At 33.7% G+C, this 9,887-nt stretch overlaps 1 protein-coding gene across 2 annotated transcripts; it reads left to right on the plus strand.

Annotated features, from left to right (window-relative positions):
- The first annotated feature begins 8 nt into the window (after positions 1-8).
- Positions 9-9,759, plus strand: LOC106055413 (nuclear exosome regulator NRDE2-like). Of its 2 annotated transcripts, none has more exons than XM_056022474.1 (11): positions 9-275; positions 390-516; positions 1,112-1,155; positions 3,180-3,291; positions 4,004-4,775; positions 5,348-5,561; positions 6,693-6,947; positions 7,102-8,574; positions 8,994-9,106; positions 9,231-9,302; positions 9,402-9,759. In XM_056022474.1, the coding sequence occupies exons 1-11, from the start codon at positions 113-115 to the stop codon at positions 9,621-9,623; spliced, it is 3,567 nt and encodes a 1,188-aa protein (XP_055878449.1). In that variant the 5' UTR covers positions 9-112; the 3' UTR covers positions 9,624-9,759. The 2 variants fall into 2 exon arrangements, with proteins under 2 accessions (XP_055878449.1, XP_055878450.1); XM_056022475.1 differs by having other exon boundaries at positions 3,180-3,258.
- Positions 9,760-9,887: the final 128 nt, after the last annotated feature.

Genomic DNA, 9,887 nt, shown 5'->3' on the forward strand with positions numbered 1-9,887 from the left:
GAAATCGAAAGTTGAGATTTACTTCCGGTGTCACATATCGTACCAAAGATTCTCAATATTAGATTTAGTCAATCTAGTCTAATAGTCAAGTTTAGAGTTACTAGACTAGATTATGGACGAAGAGAAAAACCAGAATCCTGGACTACCGATTAAACCTTTATTTCCAGTGTTCAACTATCACACCAATCATGAAAGTTTAAATCAAATCAATCATAGCCACAGGCACAGCATTCAGAGATCAGAAACTCTTTCCAATGAGTCAGACAAGCAGTCAGGTAAATTTTTAAATTTTATATTCACTGATTATAATTTATAATAATATTATATTCATTGTAACTGTCAAAGATAGATGATACATTTTTATAACATAAGTCATAAAATTCTTTCAGACAATGATCTAGAGAGTCTCCAGTTGGATCTTAAACCAAGTACTTTAAATGCAATTATTGCTGCACAGAAACTTGATACCGCAGAGTCACAACAAATTGAACAATCAAAATACTACAGAGATAACAGGTCTATAGGACTTTCTAGTCATATTTTCTATTAGCCTTAAATTTTTAAATCTTTTTTTTTTTTAAATTTTTTCCTTTAATATATTTTTACTTATTTTTGCTTGCCATTTAAAATAAATATCAAATTACTTTTCAATTTAAATGTGGTTAAATAATTCTTGTTGGTTGGGTGTAGGACTACCATTAAGATAGTTTAATTTATTATTTACATTTTGAAGACATAGATATATAGGGCCTATATAGTAGGAATATATATTAGGATTTTTTAAAATCATGACCCTTGGAAATAATACTGAAACCAGATAATAATTTTAAGAACCTTGTTATCATGCTTAATTAAATATTTACATAGAAACATATATCTTTATGTAATTATCATCAAACACTAAAATTTACATCATAATACAATAGCAATAAATAGAGGTATTCTGTAATTGGGGTTAAGTCAGAGGAACTTAAAAAAAAACACCTTTAAAATCATTCTTCACATTATTTAGCATTTGGTAGAAAACATTTTTGTCTGGCTCAGATTTGAGGGTTTTAACTTTCTAATTAATGTATTTCAATAATTTGATTACATTTCATTTCCTCAACAGCTCACCAGAAGTTGTCAAGGGGAAGCAAATCTCATCATCAGATTGTATGTCTGTTTAACTGCCATTATTATTTTATAAACATTGTTTAAAACTTTCCTGTTAGGCTTTTGTTAGCATTTTTTTTCTACTCAAAAGAACCATTAATTCTTAATATTCATTTATTACTTGACCATGGATTTCTAACAGATTCAAAGATGAACCTTATCACTTTCATTAGTTATTAATTACTATAACCCAAGTCTTAAGAAGCCACAAATTTAGGCTAGCAAGTAGCCATTGCCTACAATACAACGACTTATGACTTGGAAATCTTTTTATTCTTGTCATCTGATTTTTCTCAGTAGTATGATAGATTTGACTATAATATTTTAAATTATTTATAAAACTTAATATTAGGCCTACATCTAAACTGTACAGGTAATCCATACTTGATAAATTGATCCTAATATTTCCCCTAGTATTCAAACAATCTTAAGATAATTGAATTGTGTAGTATTAAAAGGAGCATTAAGAATGATCAAACATTATCTGTATATTAGTGGGAAGTATGGTTAAGAGGCTAAGTACGCTTGAACTTGGCTTGGCTTGGCTACCTATGAAGGGGTATTGAGGTTCAACACCTGACTCAGGCAGACTTGTGTTTACTGAGCGCCTAAAGTCAGCACGGAAAACCTTCTCCTAGATAGATAGCCCCCTCCCCCCCCCCCCCCCCCCCAACCGGTCCACAAATGAGATTGGACCAAAGCGCTCTGAGCATGCTATAAGCATGAAAGTAGTGCTATATAAAAGCTATAATTTATTTATTTATTTTATAGGATGATTGTTCTTCGTTGTGCTTAGTATCTCTCAAATCTGAACAAAGGAAAATCTTAAAAAATAGTTTACCAGCCATGTAACTTCATGTGCACATGTACTTTTAGCCAGTTCCTTAGCTTTAGAGTAATCAGCTGCAGATCTTAGCTTCTTTCAGCACCTGTCCATTCTGTTGAGTTTTATGTCTCATCATTTCTTTATTTCTCTTGGCCGGGATTTGCTGCTGAATTTTTTGACTCTTTTGCAGTCTGTGGTGCAGTATTTCCTCACAACCAAGAGGTTATTGTCATATGGAATATCTCAGATAAAATAGCTTGGGGTAATAAAAAAACAACAGAACTTGTTCAACTGGATCACATTGTTGGGAAAAGTGTTTTTCAGCTTGTTGATGTGACAAAGTAGAAAACACTAAACTGTGGGAGATGAGTGGGCAGAAAAATATAGAGGTGCAGATCTTAGAGAGGAAGTGGAGACCGGAAAGAGCTGGGAAGTCATTAAAAAACTAGCAAGAGACTGTGGAGAGTGGCATGTTTTTACTGAGGTCCTATGTTCCATGAGGAACACAAAGGAAAGATGATGATGGTGATGTGATTAGTTTGTTTTGTTGAAGTTTTTTTTTTTTATTTGAGGGAACTAACTTTGTAGCTTGGCTTGTGCATTTTACATATTTTACATATCACAGCTTGGCCTATGCTTCCTATGGTCCATATTATAACTGGTCTGTCTTTTCTATGGGCCATATGGTAGTTAAAATTGACCTGTGCTGCCCGTTAAGCTGCTCCATTTTATAGTTGTTGTTTAACATTACTTTGAAGTGTTGAAGATTCCATGTTCAGTACTTCTTCCACTCTCTTATTTCCTTGTATGTGATCTGTATCTGTAATCTGTTATATTATAATATAATAACTGGCAATATGTGATGAATTATTCTTGTTAAGCTTGACTTTTTTTTTTTTAAATCTGAAGCTGATCCATCACTTTGCATGTGTGTGGCAATTTTATGGATAATATTTTTTTAACTCATGGTTTATCAGGTCACAGCTGATTGTGATCATTTTTGTCCTAATAATCAGCTTTTCAGATGACATTAATTCTTTAGTATTACTTAAGACTTTGGACTGAATCGACAGTTGGTCTGATATTTAATTGCAAATATATATATAAAAAAAAAGTGTTATAATGGCTAGGATATAGTTATGTTTAAAAAATAAAATATGAAATAGTTTGGGTGATGATCTCTACACCAATGTTTCAGTTGAGGATGGAGAGCCTGTAAAAAGAAAGAAAAAACACAAAGACAAAAAGAAAAAAAAAAAGAAATACAAGAAAGACAAGTATGACTTGGAAGTTGAAGACACTCAGGAGAAGTATTCATATTATTTTTTAAAAGACAGTCGAAAACTATTTAGCAAAACTTTCACTATTATTCATTATTGAAACTTTCAAACATATTATGCATTATATTAAGTATATAATTAAGAAAAGCCATTAGAAAAAAAATCTTAACTGCAATATTTTAAAAGAAGTTCTTTTCCATGTTTAAAAACATGAAATTAGCAGCAGTATGAACTTCCGCTGTAGAAACAGACTCACATTTGGCTGGTACTGATATACCAGATCTTATATTTTAAATTACAGATGTTTCTTCAGAAAGGAAGATAATCACGTCCTACATGTATCCATGTATCAATCTGGTCATGCATGTTAGTTAGTGATTTAAACTCTGATAAAGTTGTTGATTTTACTGGCTGATTCAGGCAATCTGTTTCATAGTCTAAAGGCACAAGGGAAGAAGTATCACTTGTACAAATTTGTCCTAGCATATGGAATAAAAAATATGACATATTACTCTATAGAGTTTCTACCTATCACAACATCTATTAGATAATTCTTCTTTTTAAATGCAAAATGAATATTTCAAAAATTGTTCAGTTGTATCAATAATAATGTTTGTTATTTTAAGCATTTAAGTTCATACGTTTTCATGAAAATATTTTTAGCATAGATAAATACATTTTTAAACTCTAAACAAAATGTATTTAGATTGTTTCTTATGTAGTTATTGTTTGTTTTTTTTAGGTCAGAGCCAAGTATCAAAGTTCCTGCTGGAGCCGTGTTTTTAGAAGACATTCCTGGCCTTGAGCCACAGCATGCATTTCATGTAGATCGAAAGTGTAACAATGACCTTTGGCATTACAAATGTGTCTCCAAGATGCACATTGCAAAGTTTCGATGCCACAGTTACACTTGTTTAGGGGCACCTGATGTCCCATACAGAAGTGCAAAAGTTGATAGAAAAACTAAACATAAACCTACCAGCTGGCGATATTGGGAGAAAAAGAGTTACAGAAAGAGCTTAACGAAAGGTTTAAATATTTCATCAACTGGGGAGCACTTGAAACTTTCTGACAGTGTTGAGAGTTATATCCCTTTACCCAAAGAGCCATTCCCAAATAAAATGCCTGATGTTATAGGTAATTATAGTTGCCTGGATACAGCAACAAGCCAGTATGCACAAGGAATTGGCGCCGATTACAGCAAGCCCTGTGAAGAAAATATTGAGATGAGTGAAATATTTGAAAAAGTTCGTAGCTACAACCAGAAAACAAGAGAATCACCCCACAATGTTCAACTTTGGCTCGAATTTATTCAGTTCCAGGATGTTGTGGCTCAAGAAGACAAAAGCTTTCAAAGCCACGTTGTGCGACTACGAGACATATACCGCCCATCCAAGTCAGTGATAGAGACAAAATTAGCTATTCTGGAGAAGGCAATAGAATTCAATCCCTCAAGTTTAGAGCTGAAATTGGCCAGGTTGGAACTTTACCAAGACATTTGGGAAGCAGATCAGGTGGGTAGAACCAGCATTTGAAATTCAAGCAGTATACCTGTATTTGTTTTCCAAGTTTCTAACCTCCAATTAAAAGATTATTTTAAAGAATAGAATCTAGATTCATATAAACCAGTGTTTCCCAAACTTTCTACTTAACAGAACACTTCGCACATTCTGAGTATTTAGCTTTGCTTATTTTGTTTTAGAGAGATTAATTCACAAGGTGGCCTACTAGTTAATTATTCCAGTAGTTCGTGGAACACTAATTCAGGCCTCACGGAATACTAGGGTTCCGTGAAATACTGATATAAACAATATATTTTAGATTGTGTATCTTTTTTAAAAATTGCTTTTGCATGGCGCAACCATTGCTTTGTGACTCTTAAATATAGGCTTTAAAAATGGAAGGACTTCCTTTATTAGGTAGCCTACATGCATGTGTTAGTACTGTGTTGTGAAAAAAAACAACTATAGTTTGATAAAGAAAAGTTACAATGTGTGTATTATGTTAAGAAAGATTTAACCTTCATTACTAATTCATATTTATAGTAAAATTTTCTAAGCTATTTTTTTTTGTTTTGTTTCAATAGTGTGAAAAAGCCTGGCAAGACCTTCTCTTCACTTACGCAGCAGATATTGATTTATGGCGGCAGTATTTGTCCAATCAGCAGTCTAGACTTGTCAAATTTACCTTTGGGAAAATTCTTAAACTTTATCACAAATGTTTCCAGACAGTTGTTCCAATTCTTGAGGGACAAGTCAAAGTTGTCAACAAACCAGACAACATGGAGGACAAACTTTTGGGTTAGACTTTCTTTTTTGTGGCTTTTTTGGGATATTACAATATTTACACTTAAAATATTAATATAATAAATATTTCAGATGTATACAATAGATTTATTTCTTACAAGTATTTTGTTAGAAAGTTACGGATGCTCCTTCAGAAATGAAGATGATTACATCCTAACCCTAACCACCTGTAGGGGGATGGCAGGAGGAAGGGCTCAAACTCATGACCATCGTAATTGCAGTTTGAAGTTGATACCACTTTACCAGGCCGCTTCCCTTTACCCTTGTATTACAGGGGTTAGCCATTAAGGAGTCAAGAATGTCTTTTTTTTTTGGTCACTTGTTTTTGTTTCATTTAATGTTTTGTCATGTAAAGAAAACGAATTTTGATTTTTTAAATTTATGAATGTTAGACATTCATGTTATGTTGTATCACAATTAATGAGACCCACTTGATTTTTTTGACATATTCATTTTAGGTTACACTCTATGAATATTAATGTAGTTAGGCTGAAACATAAGAAAAATTTCTAGATCAACCATTTCTCTTATCTATTAAAAGACCAGTCAAAACTTCCCTGAGTACTTATGATCAATGGTTAGGCATTGTCTCACTGGCCAGTAAGCTGAAGCTCCTGCCACTGGAAGCAAATAAATCACAACTATTGAGTTCTTGAGCCTTTCTCACTTTTCTCAAGCAAGGCCAAGCACTCTAGATATCCTCTCTAATTTTTTTGTTTATATTTATGAAGACTTTAATATATAATTGAGTTTGATATGTAAAGGTTTACCAGGAATTATAAAATATATTGCAAATTTATTTACATTAAGGACGAGGTGCTGTGGCTGAACGGTAAAGCGCTTGGCTTCCAAACTGAAGGGTCCTGGGTCCTCATGAAGACTGGGATTTTTAATTACAGTATTTTGTGTGCTCCTGAGTCCACCCAGCTCTAATGGGTACCTGATATTAGTTGGTGCAATTGGTCATTGTGCTGGCCACATGACACCCTTGTTTGCCACAGCAACAGAATACCTTTACATCATCTGCCCCATGGATCACAAGGTCTAAAAGGGAACTTTGCTTTGCTTTTATTTAAAATCATGTAAGTAATGAATTCAATTTCTTTGACTGGAATATATCTACAGGTTTGTTTTGTCAATATTGTGACTTCTTGAACCATACGGGTTACACAGAGCGGGCAATCAGCAGTTTCCAGGCCCTCATAGAATTCAATTTGTTTTGTCCCATCTCCTTGAATCTCACTACAACCAAGCAGCGAGTGGAAATCTTTCAGACATTTTGGGAGAGTGGCGTGACAAGATTTGGTGAGCCTAAGGCTAAAGGTTGGTCCAACTGGTTCCAAAACAAACAAACTGGCAGCATCCACATCCCACAAACAGGTAATACACCACTACACATTGACATGTAGTTAAATACTGTAGATGTGGACTTTATCAACTGGATTATGATGTTTTAAGAAAAAAAAAAAAAGTTTTTAAATATTTTGTTTATAAAATATTTATATCTAACAATTGTTTATTTTCAACATTCTAGTTAATACAGATGAACTGGAAGACAAAGTCATTCTTGAAAAACTTACACGTTCACTAACTTGGCTAAAAATGGAGAAAATTCGTCAGGAAGCACACATGTTGCCTTGGAAACCTAACACAGCTCAAGGAGAAACCGAAGATGATTGTGAGGATTTAGACAGAATGGTCTTATTTGATGACATAAAACCAGCTTTGTTTAAGATGACCAGATCGGAATCTTGTCTCAGACTCATTTGTATGTTTCTCAAATTTCTTGGATTATCTTGTGATACTTTGGACAGAGCTATTTTAAATTTGGACGTTGAGTTCAACTGCACCAAATTTGATCAATACAGTTTAACTGGTTTAGCGCAATGCTTCATGCTGGCTGAGCTTAAACCGGATGTGAATGTTGATTCAAAATGGCAGCCTTCTGATCAATGTGTTGTTTTTATGAGAGACATTTTGCTGCAAGCTGAAGCCTATTTTAGCTCCACTCACAGAAATCTTTTTACATTGTTACGTCTGGAACTAGAAGTAGTGAAGTTTGGAACAACCAGAGTGACAGAACTGACTACTTCTGGCATGAAAGACCTAAAAAGGTTTGGTAAAAACTTACTGAAAGACATTCATAATCGTAGTAACCTAGTCCTATGGAATGCATATATTAGGCTATTGTGGGCATGCTCAGATAACATTGCTGAGACTGTATCCATGGTAGACACTGCCATGGGATTATTCACTGGATCAACCCCTCTGTCAGATGTGGCCAAAGCCTCTGGTCTTTGTATGCTGTGTAAGACGTACTGTGAAATTATCTTAAACTTTGAACCCTTAGAACATATCTCAATGACTTCGAAAAATTCAGCTCCGAGCCAGGAAGACAAACACCAGGTGATTGCCTGCCTGGGTGCTCTTGTGGAAAATAAACCCTTCAAGTCCAACTCTCACCCTGCTATTACATCTGCTTATGTGTTAAAACTTCGACGTCGTTTTGAAGCTCTGCTACGAGAGCTAAGCACTCAAATTGACTTGAAGAGCTACACCACTGACTGTGATTTGTTTGTTACTTTTGCCGAATGTTTTGCTTTGTTTGAATTCAGTGCATCAAATTATAAATCAGCCAATCAAATTTTTAGCTTAGCTATCAAATATGTGAAAGAGAAACAGACGAGGAGTAGTCTAGTTCAGCACTTGTACTGCAGACAGATAGCTTTTATCACCAATATTATGGGAATTCTGATCCTTCCTATCAGCATCATGCGGCAAGTTTTGGACCAAGCTCTTTCCGAGTACCCACAGTGTCCTTATTTTCATGCAGTATTTCTGCATATTGAATCTGGAGCCCACATTGCAGGAAGGCTGAGAAAGTTTTATGACAGAAGCCTGCGGAAATCAACAACTATTGTGATTCCCATGTTTTATTTAATGTCAGAGTTTCTGAGACACCAGGCTATCATGAAATCTTTGTTTGGCACAGAAGACTATCAGACAAGTAAGATAATAGATTGTTCAGATATTAGTCTTGTTATACACTATTAAGACTATTTAGATATTATCACACAAATTGATTGATTATGTAGATATCTGTCTTTAAAATACTAAGTTGATAGGTTGTTTAGAAATTGTTTTTTAAGGCATACAAAGATATATTAAGATACTGGTATTAACCCACAAGATATATATATATATCCTCATTCGTAATTGAAGATGAGCACATTTCTCATTTCCTCTAACTCAAAGTTCAAGCCTCGCTTTAAAAATTTCATTAGTGCAAAAGTAATCCAAAAGAATTGTTTCAAAAGTTATCTTGTATTTACTCTAGGACTAATGTACAAAACATTTTGTCTAATTAGAAAAAAATCTAATTGTAATGAATTGCTGTATAAATCCCCTTTTAACAAACTTCCTCAGATATTCAAGATAGTGGCAGTATTAATAGAATTCGAGCTTTATTTGAGCATTGTGTCCAGCTGCCAGGAAGTAGCCACTGTCCACTTTTGTGGAGACTATACTTAACATTTGAGGTAGGCCAATTGAAGATTTTTTTTTGTCATTTTAAATGTATAGTTTAGATCTGACATTTTAAATTGTCCACCTAGAGTATACAAATCTAACTCAATATGTATGTATGTATTTTTTTAACCAAAGGCAAAGTTTGGTAATGGAACCAGAGCTAAAGGAATATTTTATAGAAGTTTACAGAGCTGCCCATGGGCTAAGGTAATTTAGATTTCAAAATATTTAACAAACAAAATTACTTTTGAAAAAAAAAAAAGTTTTTAAATGTCCTATGACAAAGTTCTTCAAACATTCTTCCAGTGTATTTTCCTGGATGGGGTTTCTCTGTTTGGAGATGAAAACTTACAAGAGACTATGGACCTTATGACAGAGGAGGAGATACGAGTCAGAATACCATTAGAAGAGGTAGATTTGTTGTTAAATGCTGAGAAAGAAGAAGAGATGGAAGAAGAAGAGCTGAACCAGTCAGAAGGAGTTACAATGCAAGAAGAAATGAAAACAGATGGAGATGAAACCAGTTAGAAATAATAGGGACATTTGTTCAAATATCAGTCAAGATATTATCATTATGTATTATGAAGATGACATTCATTTACATTAAAAAATGTAAAACACATAAAAAAATTAGACATTGTTTATGTAGGTTTTTTATTGTATAAAAGTTTGTGTTTTTTAATCACATTTTACATAAACATAAATGCTGATTGTAAGAACAAAACAGAGTCATTGTACATTTCTTTATTGTTTTATGTAAGTTTGTGATGATGGTCATACACATACACACAC

Source organism: Biomphalaria glabrata, chromosome 3 (genome assembly GCF_947242115.1).
Source record: "Biomphalaria glabrata chromosome 3, xgBioGlab47.1, whole genome shotgun sequence".
NCBI lineage: Eukaryota > Metazoa > Mollusca > Gastropoda > Planorbidae > Biomphalaria > Biomphalaria glabrata.

Bases quoted from the DNA above. Each gene is read 5' to 3' on its own strand.
- LOC106055413 (XM_056022474.1), top strand. From the start codon at position 113: ATGGACGAAGAGAAAAACCAGAATCCTGGACTACCGATTAAACCTTTA. The intron at 517-1,111 runs GTCTATAGGACT...TTTCCTCAACAG, and splicing joins AAATACTACAGAGATAACAG to CTCACCAGAAGTTGTCAAGG. The intron at 6,948-7,101 runs GTAATACACCAC...TCAACATTCTAG, and splicing joins CATCCACATCCCACAAACAG to TTAATACAGATGAACTGGAA.